Source organism: Xyrauchen texanus, chromosome 31, assembly GCF_025860055.1.
Source record: "Xyrauchen texanus isolate HMW12.3.18 chromosome 31, RBS_HiC_50CHRs, whole genome shotgun sequence".
Lineage (NCBI taxonomy): Eukaryota > Metazoa > Chordata > Actinopteri > Cypriniformes > Catostomidae > Xyrauchen > Xyrauchen texanus.
The window spans coordinates 15,117,711-15,139,208 of NC_068306.1; the positions used below are offsets into that span (position 1 = coordinate 15,117,711).

The following is a 21,498-nucleotide window of genomic DNA, read 5'->3' on the forward strand; positions in this document are numbered from 1 at the left end:
AGGCTCTTTCTTTTCAGGACTCCCTTCCCACATCTCCTGGAGCAGAGCCAACGGGCCCCTGACATCACGGCCATACAACAGCTCGAAAGGGAAAAACCTGTGGAAGCCTGAGGGACTTCCCGATAAGCAAAAAGCAGATAGGGCAACCATTGATCCCAGTCTTGGCCAGTCTCACTCACAAACTTTCTTAACATCTGTTTCAAAGTCTGGTTAAACCGCTCAGTCAACCCATCTGTTTGGGGATGGTAGGGAGTAGTACGCAGACTCTTAATTCCTAAGAGCTGGTAGACCTGCTTCAACAAGGTAGACATGAAATTGGTGCCCTGGTCGGTTAGAATTTCTGCTGGAAATCCGACCCTGGAAAATAACTGGACCAAGGAAGTAGCCACAGGTTTCAGCCTTCACAGATCTTAACGGAAATACCTCTGGGTATCTGGTGGAATAGTCCGTTATTACCAGCATGAAACGGTTCCCTGCACGACTCCTCTCCACTGGTCCAACGACATCCATTCCAAGCCTCTCAAACGGAGTACCAATAATAGGAAGTGGTTGTAGTGGTGCTCTTGACGGACATCTGAGGGACACCTTCTGACAAACAGGACAGCTTTTACAAAATCGGGCCACATCTGCCTTCAAACCGGGCCAGAAAAAACACTTTTTGATTCTTGCAGTAGTCTTGTTTTTCCCCAGGTGGCCAGCCCAAGGAATCGAGTGACTCAGATGTAACACCATCTCTCGAACACACTGTGGAACCACAAGTTGTTTCTGGACCCCGATCTTCCGATAGAGTATTCCCTTCAGTTATCACATATCTGGCTGTATTGTCATCTAGAGACTTCTCTCTTACCTCTGCAGCTCTAGCAAAGCACTCCGTGAGACTAGCATCTTCCTGCTGCATCTGAACGATGTTGGTGGGCATCTGGAAGTTCACAGGCAAGTCACAGGCCATATTTTCAGAAACTGTACGAGCAGCATATTTTACCTTCTCTTGTCTTTTTCCTCTTCTCGTCTTCCTCCTCTTTGACACCACGGTCTCAATCTCTGCATTGAAGAAAGGTAAAGTACTTAGTGTGTGTTCAATCCCCTCTGACTGGTTCGCCTTTGCTCGGGTCACCACCACGTGACACTGTCGCATCGGGTGCAACAACTCCAACAGCACTGGTATATCTCGACCCAGAATCACAGGAAAAGACAAGTTATCAGCCACCCCCACCTTCACCAGATAAGTTTGTTCTTCTATCTTGACATAGACACTGGCGGTAGGTAACAATCTCTCATCGCCATGTACACAGCAAATAGGCAATTTGTTAACTGTGCTGATCAAAGAGGGTGATATGAACTTTCTTCTAACCAGAGTCTGATCACTGCCGGTGTCAATCAAAGCAGTCAATTTCTCACCATTTATCTCCACATTGGTAGTTCTCAAAGAGCTTGGGGATTTAGTTACCTCCCTCCTTGGTACAAAACATAGCTGGGTAAGCTGAGCGGAGATTTTTGGACAATTGGGTTTAGTGTGCCCTTCTTGACCACACAGGTAACATATGGGAGGTCGTTTAGGAGCAAAATTTAATTTGGCTGAAGTAGGTTTCCCCATGTAGGGCTTACCAGACCCCTCCACCTTCCTTTGCTGAAAATGAGGCAGGTCAAGAGAATGGCGAACATTAACAGGTTTCCAAGCCCACGGCTTACTCTTTCCTCTAGCTGCAACAAACACATCCGCAAGAGGCGCTGCTTCCGCTGCGGTGCTGGGATCTCTCTCTGGACCCACACCTGGAGTTCAGGGGACAGCATTCTAAGATATTGCTCCAGGATGATGATTTCACTCACCTCCTCCACTCGCTTCCTCTGAGGCTGGATCCACTTTCCAAAGAGTTCCTTGAGCCGGTTATACAGTTCTATTGGACTCTCTGTGGGATCCACTAATAAGGAACGGAACTTTTGTCGGTAAGTTTCAACATTGACATCATATTTCTTTAAAATAGCACACTTCACTTTGTCATAGTCAGTAGACTCGTCCACGTCCATAAGGACGTAGGCTGCTCTAGCTTTACCAGTCAGCAAAGGGATTAAATGCCAAACCCAATCGGTTTTAGTCCACCTACAAGCAACAGCAATCCGTTCAAAAGTAACAAGAAAGTGTTCCACATCATCAGTGTCACTCAGTTTCTCCAATCGAGGCATCTGAGATAATGGTGGGCCTACATTGTTCCCAACTTGAGCAAAACTCTGCTGATGAACTGAAGCCACAGAGTTTCCATCTGAATCTAAGCGATCCACATCGGGCCTTCCCTGGAACTCCCGGTTAACATCAGGTAAGTGAGGATCAGGAGAGGTGCGTGCTTGGACCTCCATTTGCAAAAGACCAAACTGGTGCTGGAGAGCCTTAAACCGTCGCTCCTGATCCGCCTGCTCCTGCTGTCTTGCAGTCTCCCGGCCTTCCGCCCTGGCCATGTGGACTCGAAGCAGATTTGCCAACTCAGTCACCGAAACTTCTCTGTCTCCTGTTGCCTCGCCTCCTTCAGCTCCTTCTACAATGGCCTGATCCTCCTCACCCCTTTCTTCCTCTTGCTGCAAGGTAGGAGCTTTAGGCACACCTTTCTTCAAAGTACGACTCATAATAACAGGGGAAAAAAAACAGCCACGAGGGGCAGAAAACAAATACTGCTTAGTGTCCTTGACCGACTGAAGCATCCCACCGCTGCCACCATATGTGAGGGACCGAGAAGTCAGGAACAAGGAACACCAGCTTTGTAATGAAAAAATGGGGTTTATTTGAACCCAAAAGAAAAAAACAACTTTACAACTCATAAACTTCTTACAACAAAAATAAACAAACAGAAAATGAAATCCGGAAACAATTAAACAAACAACCAAACAAACTAAAGCTGACCTCTGAAATGAACAAAGCAACAGCTTATAAAGGAAAGGATGGGCCCATTACAAATTAAGAGGGAAAACAATTTAACTACTCATTCAACATACAACCTTACATAAATCAAAATCAGGACAAAAATAGAAATATATAGTAAATAAAATTAAGCAAGCAAAATGCAGTCAAATACCACAAACGTACAACTAAAGAAATCAATTAATAAAAGATATTAACATTCCTTCCTCCCCGGACCACTCCCAGCAATGGTATGTCCGGGCGGAACCAATAACCCTTAAATCTCCGTTCCTGCCCGGACTCTAATTCTCATCGCGCCAGGATACGGCCGTCACTTTCCCCACGCCAGGATACGGCTGCAGTGGACCATGCCTGAAGGTCACCGGTAAACTTAAACTCAAAATAGAGACAAATATAAGTGACAGATACAATGTAACTAATTTGCGTGCACTTCAAATCAGTAACAAAGTAAATAAAAATGTGTTGTAAATATAAACTTAACAATAAAGAATTAATGGATGTTGTTTGTTCCGTGTAGTTATTGTCCCATTATACTAAACAAATAAATGTGAATGACAAAATAAGGAAAGAAACTTAAGGATTCTGAAATGAATAAATTAATGTCTGTGTAAATGAATGTGTGTGTGTGGGAGCGATGACACAACATTACCGCTCTTGTGCGGACTCCACCTGGGCCGTCACAATGTGTGTTAATGTATGATTGAGAGGTCAGGCAGTAGGAGAGTTTGTGAATGGTGCATGCTGGTTCTCGGAGAGTTTGCATGTACCTGAATGACGACTGTGGGCAATATTGCAGGACGCAGAGTGATAGTCCAGCAACAGGGAATAAAGGTAGGTCAGAAGAATCAAGGAATAACCTGGTAATTCCACTTTAGACCTTTAATTTTCCATCACACCTTGACCATGGAGCTCTTATGCAGTTGCAGATCTTACGAACACATGCAAACACACCCCACTTTTACTCAATAAGTGCAATGAACGGCAATGATATCCAGGCCTCACTTTCTGGTGACGAGCAGTGTCAAATTAGTCCCTTTGTTGTTTCTTCCTCTCTCCTCCAATCATGTTCTTTATCCACATCACAGAACACAGAAACAAACTTTCTTTCTCCTTACTTAGCTTGGCACACATCAACTTCACCTCACCCCAGACTCAAGTCTCTCGTGTTTCTCCTTTGCCGTGAACGACCATCTTCCCCATTACCTTTATTGTTGACACCTGGTAATCTAACGAGCAGCCATTTTAGTTGGTGGTGGATTCTTAAAGGTGCAATGCGCAGTTCTGCTCCGCCACACTCTTCCCCCCCCCCATGACAACACAACCAATGGTTGACAAAGAACATTGGCAATGGCTCACCTCAGGTCTTTGGGTGTCTTCCCATGAGTGGCTTCTTCTCTTAAGTTTGATCTTTCTGCTGTGTAGAACTTTGTCTAGAGTGAAGGGTGTTAAGCTGACACTTCATACAGCCCTTGACAAAGTTCTTCACATCAGTCCACATTGTTGGATATAATGCAACCTTATCGAGTCTTTTAAATGTTTTGTAGACTCCCACATGGTCACTCATAGTGTTGACATGATAGTACTGAGTGACTCGTGGAATGAGGTGTGCAGTAATGTGAACCCGGTGCTTAGAAACATCGGTCCGTGGTGGTCGAAAAGAACACCCCTGAGAGTTGATTTCTTGGTGAAGGCATGGTGGATGACTGGAAGGTTGTGAAGGCTTGACTGTTTGTTGAAGGGAGGAATACAGCTTAGAAGTGAGAAGCTTTTGGTTGGAGCTCGTGATGCTGGTAGGTTGCTAGGCTGAGGTGGATGTGATCCTAAAGCAGTTCCAGTTGGAGATTCATCGGGACATCACAGATCACTTGGTGAATTCTCAAAAGAACCAACAACCACACTCACCAGGGAATTGCCCTGGGACTATAATATTTCTGGATAAATCAGTGTTTGACCAGCAAGACAGAGCAAATGTGAAAATGATATTTTTGCCACACTGACCAATGGCAGGTGAATTGCAAAAATTAATCAGCCTAAAATTAAAATTAATTATATTTTTACAGGCCATGAAACTGTTCTGTATTTTGATGAAACTGCACCTGAAAAAGACCCACTGGGATTTTGTTTTTATTTTTGTTTGGGAGGCTTAAAGCGAGGCATATTCTTTCATTTCAGGAAAAATAATAAATACGTTGTTAATTGTAAATTTTCCAATGAGGTAAGTTATTAGAAGATGTGCAAGTTGCAATAGGAATTTTTTAGTTGGCGATTTGATTTGTGTACGTCACTTACATTGATGAAGTTAAAACTATTATTCTTAAACCAAGTTGTGTTGTGGTTACTGGACAACTGGTGAGTAGCTCTGTTTTGTTAAATATGCCTTTGTCACTTAGCAAGTGTCAATTTGGACACTTGTTCTATGGTCCTTTCTTATTGTGATTTTCAGATACTTATGATCATGATGGGTAAAGGGTTGTGGCCCTTGAGCATCATGACATCAATGCCATCATGCCATTGTGTGCAAAAGCATCTGAACGTTTTGTCATCAACAGTTAAATCAGACGAAACTTAACCCCATAATGCAGGAGTGATAAAGGAACACACACTCCAGAGTTTGCCCTTCAAGTACTGTATGCTACCTAAACTCCACTGTACGGATCACTGCACCACACATAATACAGCTAATGCCTGTCCTCAGGGATTTGAGGTCACATCATAAAGCTTTCAGATATCTTCATGCTCTGTTCTTTGGCTTTGCCAGTTTTCCAGTTTAGGAACTGTGTAATTCACAGGGAGAATTTTTTCCCTCTCAATTCAGAGTGCTCTGAAAGACACCAGGTATGTGAGCGGGGAAAGTCGACTGTGCTAATAAGGAAGAACAGCTAGTCATGCGTCCTTCAGGGTGCACTATATAACCTCAATTACTACTTCAAACAATTGCCTCTCTATGTGGACACAGTGCTGAATGTTAGACTGAGGCCAAAACCTTTCTTTTTATTAGTTTGACTATTTCTACCTACTGTTCAAACATGAACATGTTTGTCATGTATTTTTCATTAAAAATAGTGCGCAGTTCAAATCATGTTCAAAAAGGTAATTATTTGGTATTTAGTGATTTCAGTGCTCTCTCACAGGTTAAGGACTTTCAAGAAAAAGGATTTTGTAGGTTCTATTCCTATTATAGCACCGTGACAGTAGCATACATAAATCGCCATGGCGGCGTGCACTCTCATCATGTCACAACTCGTCAGCCGCAACTCAGGTGGCCCGCACAGACTCACAGACTCCTGTAAATCAATCATCATTAGTTGGGCTAGTTCTGATAGTTAACAGTTGGCAAAAGGTGGCATTTAACTGATGTTTAGAAACTGAAGCTAGCCCACCACCCCGACCATGTTTCCATGTTTCTGAGATAAATAAAAATTCCAACTTATGAGATAAAAAGAAGTCATTTAAATTAAAAGATTTTTTTCCAAAGAGAGCATGCATTAACCAACAGCATTTTTACTGAACTGGAAACCAGAGAATCATCCAATGGGCTACCATAAACTCCTACCATTTTAAGATAGTGTAGATTGTTTGGATTCATGCCTCTGGTGCAGTCCTGTGTTTTGACAATGATGACTCGTGGCGTTGAAGTCCACATTGCTAGGAAATCAGGCAGAAGACCCGAGCATCTCCGGACCCAGGTCCTCGCAAAGTAATCCTCAAGGCACCTGTGCATGAAGTGTCCAACATCCAGATCTCTCCTCATTCTCGTCGAGCTACCCGCTCGTCTGCCATGCTTCTGGCTGCTTTTTTCTTGCAGAATGCACATACAGCCAAGTATATTTTCGCTGTAACCGGCAGAGTACAATGAGGTTGAAATAAAGGATGAGGTTGCAAGTTTGTCTCCATTTCATAGTGCTTAAACTACACATCAAGCATTTATGTAACGCATCTCACTAGAACATGAATGGCTGTTACGTTTATTATTACAGTTTATTAATTCAAGCAATACATTGGAGAAGCATGTTACTTGTCTTTACCTGTGGACAACCCCCAGCATAGTTTCCTCTCATACGTGCTGCTACAATGACCATCTTGCCTGCAATTTCAAAAACTCTCGCCCAGGGACTAAAAACTAAAACTAAAAATTTTTAGCAGACCATAACTGAAAACTTTATTTTTTAAAACTGGGGATAATTTTGTTCAGATAATTTTTTCATGAAACTAAAGGCCAAATGGCCTAAATGTTGCCTGAAATTTTTTTAAGTGCTTTGATCCTGAAGGAAACTGCTGCATCAAAAAATGTTTTGCCTAATTGCACGTTGTGGATGTCGCATTCTCTGAATTGAAGACCTTTTTTAGCAACTATGTATTATTGCTACATATACGTGCACGGCTAATCCAGATACAAGGAAAACATTATTAGAGGTAAAAAGTATATTTCTTAGTTGTATCCAAGTCTTCACTTCATCGGTTTTAAATTTGTGCAGCTGTTTTCTCTAGTTTACATTTCAAGCTGCTGCTGTGGTTGTGCAGGTATAGAAGGTCACACAGATGGATTAGCTCCTAGCAACGCTGCCAGATCGAGTGTCCTCCAACTATTGGCTGCTGAATCCAGCTGCCCTCTATATATCCATGCCAGTCTTTCCCCCTGATTCAGTAAAACCTGCTCTGCATTTAAAACAAAGATGATGAATGATATTTACAGCCTACCAATACAGGTGCTGTAGTTTCAACCTAGCCCTAGTTATAACTGTGTGTAGAGTAGTGATTTTGGTATCCTTTACAAAAAATACAGTCTTCTGGCACATTTACTAATATTAGCTGCAAGTTTGGTGCAAATATATATATATATATATATATATATATATATATATATATATATATATATATATATTTAATTTTTTTTGTTGTTGCTAGGAATGAATGTGTAATTGCAGCAAAATAAATCACATAACCTCCCTGAAGCCAGCAGTGCATGGACCAGTATTTTCTCTCTAGTTGTACTTCAAACATTTCTCTAATATAAGCTTAAATTTACAATGAAATAAACATGTGTTCTGTTAAACAACTTGGAGTGATATTCTATATAATAGCAAAGTCATGGTATATTATAGCATGCAAGTAATCTTTTTACTTGCTTTTTAAAATCCTATAAAATGCAAATATAGCTTTCCAGAGGATACTAGTACACTCACACATATGCTAATAACAATCTCTATGGCAAACAAACTGTAAATTATTTTTCATCTGCACTGGATATTTTCAAATACACTGCCACTGCATCTCATTATGAAAGTATGTGTTAATTTCGCTATCACTTATTTGTTGGAGAGAAGAAAAAGAGAGATATGTTTGTCATCCTTCAAGGCTATGTCTGTTTTCTGTGAGCCAATGAGTCAGAGCGCTAATTTCCTGGGCAGGCCTTTGATTCAAGCTGCATTAACTTTTCACACTTGTTCTAGCCTACAATTGGACACATCACCAGAAGTTAGGAAGGTTACTTGTTGCTGTCTGGTCACACAACCGTCTGGCAGAGCTGCTGGGGTGTGTGTATGAGAGAGTGAGCTCTTCTCTTAGGCAGGGATGAATGACTGATTTGATGACAGTTTGTTTGGGACCTGGCATGGAAGGACATCTTGTGTGATATTGGCCTGTTTTATTTTGGCCTTAATGTTAGTTGTCTGAGAGAACAACAACAGAGTGTGCAGTGATGAATGCCACCACTAAAGTCTCGGCTCTTTCTACTCTCTTGACAAACATGTGCATAATCTAATCAGGGCTTTGATTAAAATATTATTGAGAAACTGTCATTTATATGTGACTCATTGTCACAGACATTCTCACATATGCTCACACTCTCGTAAATATGTCAAAACCCTGTCCCAGACACTTTGTATTCTAACCAGGTGTGATGTGATAAAGCAACAACACTAACCGAATCTCTTCAGTGTAATCAGATTTTTTTTTGTCTGACTGCAACCTGCAATATTTTGAGTTGCTTAGGTTATATTTTTGCCCTATCGTACTGGGTACCTCCGGCCATTGTGAAATCTCATTAGTCCACATTTTGCTTCACATAGCTGTATGAACTAATATTAAAGGTGATTTAAGCTATTTTAGCCATTCTTTTATCTTCCACCATAGCAGCTGTTGACTTAGCCATGCTCCCTCTTTCCAAAACCCACACTCCAAATACACACACACACACACACACACACACAGACACTCTAGAGACTGTTGTGTTGGAGCAGATGGAGGGTGATGAGTCCCTCTGAGCATTTTGCTGTCTAACCCTGAGCATTTTGTGGGAGCAGGAGTGCCCTACTGGCACTTAAATGAGCACATATGCGGTGCCCTGTGAACATGTACAATGATTGAAAGGTAGAAATTCTTCTGATTGTCAAAACAAAGAATCTGACCATGGTTCACGTACATATTTTACACTGCTGTTTACTGAGCCTAGAGCTGCTACAGAGACATGTGTTATATTTCGTTGCACCTGTTTCAGTGATATCTGGCACGTAACAGGGATATTTTCTGTTTGTCATTTCATAAAAAACACTAAATATGTTCTGATTGGCAGTGATTTTTTCAACAAAGTTTTTCCTGAACAAAGTAATTGGGAAGGGTAGTATTTTTAACACTTTTGCTTGCCACTAGTCTCACCCAAATACAATTACATCCTTCGATGTGTAGAGTCCAAAGGAATAGAACCCCATTATAATCTATGATGCTGTCTAAATTAGAAGCATCTGTTGCTGTTTTTTCGAAAGATTATTTATTTTTAACCCACTGCTTTCATTGTGCCTTCTTTCTTGCATAGCGAGCATGATGTGGGAGAGGATGACATATACGACTGCGTCCCCTGCGATGACGATGGGGACGATATCTATGAGGACATCATCAAGGTGGAGGTTAGACAGCCCATGGTGAGTGAGACACCATATGGACAACATTAATTAGTGCGTGTGTGAGAGAGGTTATAGATGGAATGATTTCCTGTCATTTTCCTACGGCTGTGCGCAAGTTAACTTGCTCTGCTTACATTTGCTGCTTTGCCTCCTCAATGCTGCAGATCAGATACATGCAGGTAAGTGTCATGCTGGACCACTCATGATTACCTTGAGATCCTTCAGTGCTCCTCTTTCCTTTCGTTATGTCGGTGCAAACCTTTGAGTGTCATATATTGTATGCATATGAAGAACACAAGAACCCACAATAGTAAGGGGATATAGAATAGTAAGGTGTTGGTCCACATGGAATCTGCACCAACAGAATTTCTGTCAAGTTCTACGCATTCAATTATTCAAGGATAAAACATAAAAATTATAATTTTAAAATAATTTTGTTTCCACACAAAAATGAAAGTTCTGTTATAAATTTCTTGCTTGATTTCACATTTTTGGAGCTTTACAGCACAAGGTCACTAAATGCTTCAATAGTAAGGTGGAAAAAACAATGAGGAAATTCTGCAAAACTTAAGCTCCTTTAAAACAGCACACGGTCACTTTATTCTTTAATGTAAGGGGAAAAACATGGAAATTCTGCAAAACGTATGCTACATTAAGCCCCATTAAATGCATTTTATCATGTCATAATACATTCTGCGGAACTCTGCGGATTTTTTCTCCATGACCGGAAAAGTTAGTAGATTCTGACTGGGCCTGCCCATAAGTGATAATGAGCTCACCTTCACAAAGTACACTAAAGGTTGATTTTATGCCAATTGTCATGTTATGTGTCTTTCTTTGCTGGAAAGAAGGAGATAGGAGAAGAATGTGTCCCAGCTCTAATGTTCCCCTGTCACTGTGAGTGAGCTAATGTTAGGTTATTTAAACCCTAAAGGGCCAAAATACCTACTACACATAGAGAGGACTGCTGAGTCACGCCTTCAAATGGATACACACATACACTCATATTGAGACACATAATGTGTGCCATCAGCCAGATAATGCAAAAGGACACATTACTCTCTCAGAATTACAAATACATCTAATCAAATGAGGGGGGAGGGTGGGGGGGCAGATGTGGGTTATTCCCCATTTACCCTCCTCTCAAATGTTTTGTGGCTTTTCTCAAAGTATACTTTGTCTAAAGCCATCATCATATGTCAGATGAATTCCAGATTTGACCACAATTGCTCCCAAATGCTAATAAAAGTTCTGCAGACAATAATGTCACTGGATTTAGTCCCATTTGTAATTTAAAGTCACAGATGTATTTGCCTTGTCTTATACTGTCAGCTTTATGCAACACTTTTACAAAGGTGGCCTTCTGGGGAGATCTTTCTTTCTTTTTTCTCCCTCCCTCTTTGACTTTCTAGCTCTGTAACAAAACAATTGTTTTTTTATCTTAAATTTCACTGGATGTGGGCAGGTTTGCTTTGGCATCATGCACCTCCAGGCCCAGATGTTCATTGCAGCCCTGGCCTCCAGCTGGCGTGCCTTCCCCCAACATTAGTACTATCACCATCCCAACCAAGCTTGCAAACCCGCTCACATTACACCAAATCCCAGTGATTTCATTTAATCACTTGCATGATTTTCTATTAGATAATTTTCTGTTGTTATTTTTCTGCAAATTGGCCTCATGTAGTTGAGAGTCTTCATCAAAACCACATTTGTGGCTTTCCTACAGTATTTGTGCCTTAGACTTAGACGTTTGTGTTGTTTTGAATGAATGAGAGAATGAAACTCCTGTTTAAACCACTGTATTATAACCCACAGTCCTTGTCAATGTTGCTCTTGGAAGTTTTTTTGTGAAATACTCTCTGTCCTCCTCCTGTCTTTTGATGTAATGTGCTTTGATCTTGGCTGTCCTGATTGTGACCTGAATTGCCTTAAATAACAGTTTGGTACTTTGTGCAGGTGTTTAAAGATGCTGAGCTGGCATCTTAATGGATTAAACCAACAGTATCCTGTTCTTTGTGTTTGTCTCTTTTTCCCATAACAGAAAATGGGCATGACGGAAGATGACAAGAGAAACTGCTGCTTGGTGGAGATTCAGGAGACGGAGGCAAAGTACTACAAGACACTGGAGGACATTGAGAAGGTGATTAGACACCATTTTGAAAATGAAATGAAATGAAACTTTAAAACATGAAATTCTAGAAAAATTATATATATAAAAAAAAAGAAAAAATACAGATTTCAGTAGTGCCCTGCTTAAAAACAACTAAGTGTTAAAAACACTTGAAACACGCATATCTTTTCATGTATTATTTACGCTGAAATTGAACCTTAAATAGGCTAAAGGAGTGTGTTCAATAGCACATCATATTAGCAAATGTTTTCTTTGATATCGAAATTGGTATCGAGAACCGTGAAATTTCACTGGTATCGGTACCGACTAATTGGACAACACTACTCAATATAGACACACAGAGAGGACAAAAGATGAAAACTAAGCCTGGTGAGTCGGTGATAAGTGTGCATAGTTGGCTTGTGCAATGAGTCTACTTTTTTAGAGTCAACATGATCTCAAAATCTATACTTGTTTTAATTAATGTGCTCTTATTGTGTATAATCCATCAGTCCATGTTATCAGAGTATACACAGGTCCTTAAAAAGTATTAAAATTAACTTTTCGGAATTTAAGGCCATAAAAAGTTTTAAATATGTTAAATAATGTAAAATTATGTTCATATATCCTTTGTAGAGGTCTAGCTTTAATAAGCCCAATAAAATCAAACATTAATACTAGAGGTAGACCGATATATCGGTTTTACAGATTAATCGTGCCGGATGCTTTTTGGAGCAAAAATCTATGCAGATAGTTACCAATAGTTTTAATCTAGTGAATGTAGGTTATATAAAGCTACATTAAATATAGAGGATGTAATTGAGCCAAGTCTCCATCATTTCAATGTAAGTGTATTTTAGTTAAAAGTCATGCGTTACCCACCAAATCTTAATTTTATTCTGGTTATTATTGGGATTTTGGTTGCCCATCATAGTATGGAAATACTTTTTTTCACATTCTATAAATCATTTTTAAAAAACTGTCGACTGATTAATCGGTTATCTGTCTTTTCCACCACCTTTGTTATCGTATCGGCAAAATCAACTATCAGTCGACTTCTAATTAATACAAAGTTATTCTTAAAGAAACCAGACTTTTTTTGTGATCTCTTTGTAAACATTGTTTATTCTGAATAAAAAAAAAAAACATCTGGAATTAAGTTATACATCCCACCCCATCAAAGTAATAACCTGCTCTGCCTCTGAAATAACTTTGCTTTTTGGCTGACATCACCTAGACCACACATTGTGTTAACCAAAAGCCAAATTGCAAGTTAGGCATTGTTTTAGACAGCTTTTTGGAAATCTTGCCTAAAATAGTTGAATGGCGTCGCAGTAATTTAATGGTGGTTAACATTAATAAAGGTTAGGCAAATCACCATAGATTTGAAAGTGTTACAACTGGGATCAGTTGAGATGTTCTTGTGGGCAAACGTGACCTCCAGCCTTCATGTCCTCCACAAAGTGGGTGCCGGTGGTGTTTCAGAAGGGGAGTAGGGCTCCACAGTTGACTGCAAACTCGCATTCATGTTTAGCTCCAATCAAATCCTTGTGAATAGAATAAAGTCCTGCCCTACATTTATTTCTCTTTGAATATCCAGTTTCACTCAAAAATCTGTCATGTTTTGGAAATGGCTTGTTAATGAAATTTAATGTTGAATGTACAGATTATCAATGGGTTCTGTAAGAATTAGAGGGGTCAAAGAATTGGATGTATCTTCTTAATGTATGATTGTGAATGTGTGTGTGCTGTGCCCTCCCTTTACCCTCTGGACTGGAGGTCAGTCACAGGTCAGAAATGCCATGCACTTGCTACAAAGTGAGAATACATATCCGTTCAGTAAATCAATACTGTTGGCATGAGACTCAATTGAGCCCTTGGGGTATAACATGCACTCATGCACACTTGTTTGTACAAATCGTACAAGCTCCAATGTGTGATGCTTTACCCTGTCCTGATTCCAGTTGTGCTCTCACCTGGAATTTGAGTCGTGACACAAAATAAGCCAATTACATTTTATTAGGTGTGATTAATCTCAGTCTTTACAAAACTGTGAGGGTCAGGCAGATTTCCTATTTTATACAGAAGCTTTGATTAACAACTGTCTCTTGATTCATTCTTTCTAATTAAGCCAAATGTGTCATTATTGCTTTGCAATCTAAGCTCCTTTTTGCTTTGCAGTTGAAACAAATTAATTTATGCTTTTGCCCGGATTTCAAAGGTTTTATTTTATTTGAACAGCAATCCCGCAGCCACATTAAACAAACAGTATTTGACTTTGTTTGTCAAAGGCATTTACTAGACCATAACAAGGTGCATGTGTTTGATTGTTAGCTTCAAGGGGATTTATTAAGATACTTATTAAGCTTTGGTTTTGAATGAATGTCAATTAATTATGTGAGCCATTTCTGGAATACATTTGCTTGATTTTTGTTTCTGCCATGTGTGCTGTTGGCCAAAAAAAAAAAAAAAAACCGATGTGGCCATTAATAGGATTCTTTTTTTCTTTTTCTGTTTTGCCTTTATAGAATTATATGATTCCCCTGAAGCAAGTGTTTACACCACAGGAGATGGAGAACATATTTGTGAATTTAGAGGTGAGTCATCATTCACTGTGCATTATGTTAACAACATATTATTTTACCTGTTTTAAATGGATAATGTACAAAAAACAAGGGTTGTTAATGAATTAATATGATTGAGTTGAGCTGATGTGGTAATTTAATTTTGAATTTGCTGTGAAAAAAAACTCTAAATATATATTTGTTTACTTTCAAAATGTAGTGCGTTCAGTTTTAATTACATTTCTATTACAAGACATTTGTGCTGTACTGTCAAGGTTAGCTTTATTCATGAGCTTAAATATAGGATTACATACACATAATTCACTTTTATTAATTTTGTGTTTTTTATTAATTAGCTGAAGGCCCTTCTCCATCACTTACTAATAAAAGAAAAGTTCAGTTACATGATTGTGATTTGAAATGTGAAATTAGGAAAATGTGTTAACTGCATTAATTTAGCGGCATTAAACTTTTTTAATTGATCTAATAAACTAACACGTCAGCTGTTGTAGCCCTTGCATAAACAGATGGTAAAAGCTCATTCCTCACAGTCAGTGCATGATTTTGTGGAACGAATGAATGTTACAAACAGCTAAATGATGCTTGGGTGGATGTTGACAATTCTTCATTTCCGCAGGACATCATCAAGGTCCACTTTGCTCTGCTGAGGGCCATTGACCTGACCATGGTTAGTGGGGGCAACGGCCTGGGAAAGGTCTTTCTGGACTTCAAGGAGAGGTCAGTACTGTACCTCTATGGAGTGTGTCAGAGAGGCAGTTTATCACTGTCGGTTCTGTTATAACATCTCACAGTTTTGTCAACACCTTAAGCCTCTGTTGATCTGAGCTGACCTCAAGTGAGGGAGGCAAAGTCTTATGCCATCCTCCACCCCAAAAATTCCATCAGGCCAGAAGGCCTGTCCACAGCAGCTCACCTATTTGAAAATAAATCCTTGTCAGAGCCCACAAAACCACAGGGCTTATGAAGAAAATAGACCTGTCTGTAAGAGTCTGTTGCTTTAAGGCAAAATGCTTCCTGTTTTGAGTGCTCTTTTGTCTGCTGTAGCCCTTGTATCAAAAATCAAGGTTCAGTTAATAGAGAATCAAGGGAGGTGTTATAGCTACTTTATCCACAATAGATGACAGATACCGGGGGGTATACAGTGTCTTTCTTTGTTCAAATGTTATCCCTCTAAAAACAACATTACCTAAAAAAAGAGCAGAACCTAAAGGAATATTTAAACCCAAAATGAAAAATGTTCATCAGTTAGTCACCCTCGTTTTTTTGCAAACAGACTTGATTATCTTCTTCCATGAAACTCAAAAAAGATGCCAAGAATATATGACCTGCTCTTTTCTGTACAGTGAAAGTGGATGAAGATTTAAAATGCCAAGCTCCAAAAAGGACAATAACAAAAATTATTAAAGTATAAAAGTAGTCCATATTGCTTGTGCACTAAATTCCTTGCCTTTTGAAGTCTTTCAGTTGCTTTGTGTGTGGAACTGACCGAAATTTCAGATATTCACTGATTATCTTGTCCTCGCCTTTGGCTGAGGGCAAGCATATTAGTGAATAATTACTTAAATTTCAGCTGCTCCTTAAACAAAACTATATTATGACTTCAGAAGATTTGGAACCAAAACGCATACTATGCTTACACTCAAACAGATGAAAATATCAGTCATAGAGATGCTAGAAGCATTTTAAAGTGGCCAATTCAGAATATTTTGCCTTTTTATAGTACTTAATGCAACCTGTTGAAATATTTAATCCCATCATAGCATTATTGGACTACAAACTAGACCACTGTCAAACACAGCTCCTCACATGCTCACAAAATGGCATTTCTTTAAACCTTTAGTAAAAACCTTCAGTCATTGAACTGGATAATTAGGCAGGCAAGTTTATTTGTATAGCACATTTCATACACAATGGCAATTCAAAGTGTTTACATAAAAATTATAAAGAAAATACAATGTGTGTGTGTGTGTGTGTGTTGCATGTTTATGTGGTTTCCAAGGACAATTTTTTAGGTTACAAACTGGTAATTACAAGGTTATTATGCTATAAATGTGGTTTATTTTTACATGCGTGCGTGCATGCGTGCGTGAAAATAAAAACAAAATAAGAATAAAAGGTTAGAAAATAAATGTAAAAAGTACAAATGATTAAATATCAATAAAAAAGAATACAGAAATACAATTATGCAGAGCGATCAGTAAGTGCAGCATACTGTCAGTCAATAAATGCCCAGTTAGTAAGCATTAACTTATTTGCTTCTGCTTCTTCCTTTTCAATGAACACTGTTTTGAAATAGAACTGCAAGGCTTTTTCTCAGGAAATACACACAGCATGGAGGTTAATATATCAGAAATATCTACAGATAGACAATTGTTAATGAATGAATATAATAATGAATGAATATAGTACAACAAACATACAGGTGTGACTTTATTTCCGGAAAGTACAGTACTACTTTTATAATGCTTTTTTGTATTTTTTTAGAGCTTGGAATTATAAAAAAGACTTCCATTGTATTGAAAAAGCTGCTCAGACATTCTGGCTAACATATCCTTCTGTGTTTCATGGAAGAAAAAATTATAAGAGGTTGGAACCATGTCAGAGTGAGCATCAGGATACATTTTTCATTTTTGGGTGAACTATTCCTTTAATATTCTCTTGCAAACACAGCATAAAATATAAAAATGCAGATGTGCAGCACATATTTTCTCTGAAGTTGAGTGGCTGTACCTTGAGTGCCCCAGGTCATTGGTCTGGGACTGCTGCTGATTCAGTTCAGTAATGTGCCATTTCTCTGCAGTACACTCGCTTTGAGAAACACTGAGGCTTGAATAAGTGACACATCCTATAACAGTCAGCTTATTCTAGTCATGCTACACTACATTAGAGTCTGCATTATCAGGCATTACTGAAAATCTCCATGTCTGTATTTTCATACAAGTATTCTACTCTTGCTATGCTCAGCACAATGGCTTTTTCATCTCAACTGTGACTTACTTAATAAACCTAAGTAGGTGTAACAAAAAATTATGACTTCTCTGCAAATAAAGTGTGTGTGTTTCCTCAGAGATGAGAACTGTGTTCTAGTGTTCTGGTTTATTAAACTGCCAGATGACCTTGCAGTAAGATCTTCGAAATTACCTTTGCATCAATTCTTGGATTTTGATCTCAAGGGGCACAAATTTATTGGATCCAGGGTTACAAAACTCTCTGAAAAGTGGTTTTAGAGATGCATGAGGCTTACAGTGTCTGTCAATTTGAGTGTGATTTTAGTGTGGATCTTAGTGTGAAGTGGGTGTTTAATAATGGTAAATATCACTCTTTAATGTCATCTCATGCACAGAGCAGAATTTTAACGAAATTATAACAATAAATGGAATTGGCACAAAATGAGGAAATCGATTGGAATAATTATCACTGGCAGCCTAGTTTATTGTCATGTTTCAGACTGCAAACTTTCTAAAAATATAAATAAAATGTTTTTTTTTTATTTATTTCAAACCTTATTTGAAAATGAACGTTTTAAAGGAATAGTTCACCCAAAAATAACGTTAGGGGTGAGTAAACGATGACCGTATTTTAATTTTTGATTTAACTATACCTTCAAGAGTATCAAGCAAGCTTTGTTTCTGGTTTGTTTTTGTGCATGCTTTTAAACACTTAAGCACATTAAAAACTCCAATCTTCTTTATCATCTTCTCTGCTGAGGACATCTAATTTAACCTACACTTGAGTGATTTCATAGGTATCTTATCTCTCGGGTGGGTAAATGACTGCTCCAGATGAGAATTATCATATAGGCACTTATGAGAGTAACCGAGACTTGGTATCATATTCATTGAATATTACCGTGGCAGAGGGCTAAAGCATTTGCCATTCTCACATGGAGGGCTGATCTCCACATTACTGTGGTGTAGGTAATTGTGAGAAATATGAAATTGTACATGCTGTTCTGCTCCATGTGTGTGTGTGTGTGTGCTTCTGACCTTCCATGTGTATTCAGTTGACCCCAGATGCAGGCTGCAGTGAGCACGATAGTGAGTCAATATATTTAGCAACTGCTGACCGTTTTTCTTTTCCTCTTTATCATGTTCCGCATACTTATTTCTGTGATCTGATTAAGGTCACACCCATCAACAAAGTCAACCGTAACGTAATCACGGCTGGAAGATCTGTATATGGCCTCTAAACCCATTTTCTCCCCCTTGACCCTAGGCCTTGTTACCGCTTTCCCATTGGCTGTTTATTGTCTCATGAAAATATAAATGACATGCCTGCTCTAATAAACATTAAATAGATTGAATACAGACCTTGCGAAGTCTACAGAGACTCAGACTCATGACTGCGCTTCACTGGGCACGAACATAGGTAGACAGGACCGGGGGAATTGGAGATCGCGACCAGATCCAAAATATTCCTAACAGTAATGATAATGACAGGGTTGGTTTCACTAATGACTGCATGCTCCTTTGACACCTTCTCTCTAAATGTTCTGTCCAAAGAGAACTCATATTAAAGAGATAGTTCACCCAAAAATGAAACTTCTGTTATCATTAACTTACCCACATGTTGTTACTTTCTTCCTTGGAACACAAAAGGATACCTTAGACAGAATGACAGCTTCAGTCACAATTCAGTCATTGTATGCCAACAATCATACAGGATTGCAACAGCATGATAGTGAGTAAACGATTACATTTTTATTGTTGGTTAACTATCCTTTTAACTGAAACAAATGTGCGATTGGTTTACCGCTGTGACTGTGTGTTTATATGCTGATTATAAGGATCTAATTTGTTTAAATTGGTGACAGGGATCGATTACCTCCTATAAAAAGAAATGAAAATAATAGAGATAGAGAAGGCAGCCCTATTGTTTTCATTTGTCAGTTTGCATAGGTAATTGGCCCATTACAAGGCTCTTCCCTGAGCCCGGCGGGCAGCATCACGCAGAGTCAGCATGACAGCACCGCCTCTCTCGCCCACACTCTTTTGTTTATGTAATTCTGAGCCTGTCATCTCATTGAGCCAGTCTTCTGTGGGTGCTCCCACTAACGTGCACTTTGGCACAACATAGCAGAAGTATGGCCCCATTCTTTCACACATTTTTCTATGCCCTATCACTGAAATCATGCACTTTTTTCTTTCTTTCTTTCTTTCTTTCTTTTTTCTTTCTCCCTACCAGCCTATATTCTACTCTATGGCCCCGATTTACTAAGATCTCAAATAACAGGTGCTAATTTGCTTGTACAATCTATGAAATTGCATGTGCGTGTTGTATGTTTTTTGCGGCCGATTTACAAAAAAAAAATCAGCACAAATAAATATGTGTGCAAATATGTTCGACACACCCTTCAAAAGGAGGTTTTTGCATGTAGTACTTGCGCTAAATGCAATTAAAGTACAGCTCTCACTAAATACCATTGTATTTTTACTCAATATGGCATTTATATGTTTATTTATAGGATTGTATGATATCATCATAAAATCCCTGCTAATTAAAAAGAGTAGTTGATGAGAATGCACATGACACTCTTCACTTGAAATTTTCATAATTCACAAAGAAAATACAGTATTATGTACACGTTAAGCCATCAAACCACTGATGTATACTTAAATTAAATCTGAATTTCAAACCGCTAATTTCTTGACCATGGCAAAATGAGCTGCACAGGTGTGTATCGGCCTGCTTCAAGTACTAGAAAGAACCGCCACTTAAAATATTTAGCAATATTTTGGCAGTTAAAAACAATGTTTAAAACAATCAATTATGACATAATTTGGGCATAAATTGTTTGTAAGCTTATTATGTTGTCAGTTATGATATCAAGTTTTAAAATAATTGAATGAAACAGTTGTTTCATTAGTATTAATTTAATTTCACATTTATGTGTGTCAATAAAGGGTGTTACACTTATTATCTGTTCTCAAAGTCTCCTTTTTGTCACAATGAAAGCATGATGCACAGTACATATCGGATTAATACCTGCCTTTCATTCGTATTAATTTGCTCTCGTAGTTTCCAAACATGAAATGACTTTCAGGCTTGATAAATCACTTTGTGGGTGCAATTTGATTCATTTGCATTTAAACTGCCCTTTATTATGTGCATTTGGAGGCACGCCACTAAATTGCATATTCATTTCGGAGAAACGTGCAAAAATTGCCAAGGGGTGCTATTTTGCGCATCTGAAAGATCTTTAAAAGACTAAGTTAGTAAATCATCTAAGACCTTTTTTTAGTGTACTATCAAGTTTGATTTGCTAAAAGTCTGCGAGTCTAAAAACATGTGCAAACTTGATAGTACACTAAAAAAATGTCTGAGCTGATCAGTCCAAACCGCATTACTTTCTTTCTTTGGAACACAAAATGAGAAATAATTTTAAGGAAAATGCTGCTCTTTTCCATTGAGTGAGGACCAGGGACAGCAGTGTTTTATGTGAAAGAGCAGCTTGGGCATTCTGCCAGATAATTTCTTTTGTGTGTCATGTAATAACATAAGTTGGATGATTCAGCACGGCAATAGGGTGATCAGATTATTACATTATGATGTATGTATATTTTTATATTTATGTACTCATTTGTTTTTCTTAGAGGAAAATGTGAAAAACATGAGCAAAAGAGCAAGGGGAAAATGTTTTTCTAATAATGAAATCTGACTGGTTATATTTATATTTGGTGACATTAAGCTTTAAACAAGGCTGAATATTTTTGGCAAATTATTCATTTCATTAGAGCAGGACTGCGTCATTTGCCTTTCCCATTATTCATCTGATTGGCATGTTTCTCTTTTTCATTATGGGATGCGTGGTTCCTCTCTCTTTTCTCTCAACAAAGAGAGAAATGGCCAGGGGATTTTCCCGTTGTGTGCCTGCTATCTTCATCACTCCAAAAACCCAGCTGCCTTTTAATTAATTTTGTTATCGCCTCTTGTAAGTCCCTGTGACCTTTTGCAGCACTGCATACCACAGAATGAAATAATTGAGAAGCTTTTCAG

General features: G+C 38.7%; 1 protein-coding gene across 2 annotated transcripts in view; it reads left to right on the plus strand.

Annotated features, from left to right (window-relative positions):
• Positions 1 to 21,498, plus strand: part of vav2 (vav 2 guanine nucleotide exchange factor) — a 278,862-nt gene that overhangs the window by 230,426 nt on the left and 26,938 nt on the right. For both annotated transcript variants that reach the window (XM_052100817.1, XM_052100818.1), the window contains exons 5-8: positions 9,720 to 9,825; positions 11,849 to 11,947; positions 14,446 to 14,514; positions 15,119 to 15,219. In XM_052100817.1, coding sequence (XP_051956777.1) covers positions 9,720 to 9,825; positions 11,849 to 11,947; positions 14,446 to 14,514; positions 15,119 to 15,219 — 375 coding nt within the window. The remainder of the gene's footprint in view (positions 1 to 9,719; positions 9,826 to 11,848; positions 11,948 to 14,445; positions 14,515 to 15,118; positions 15,220 to 21,498) is intronic.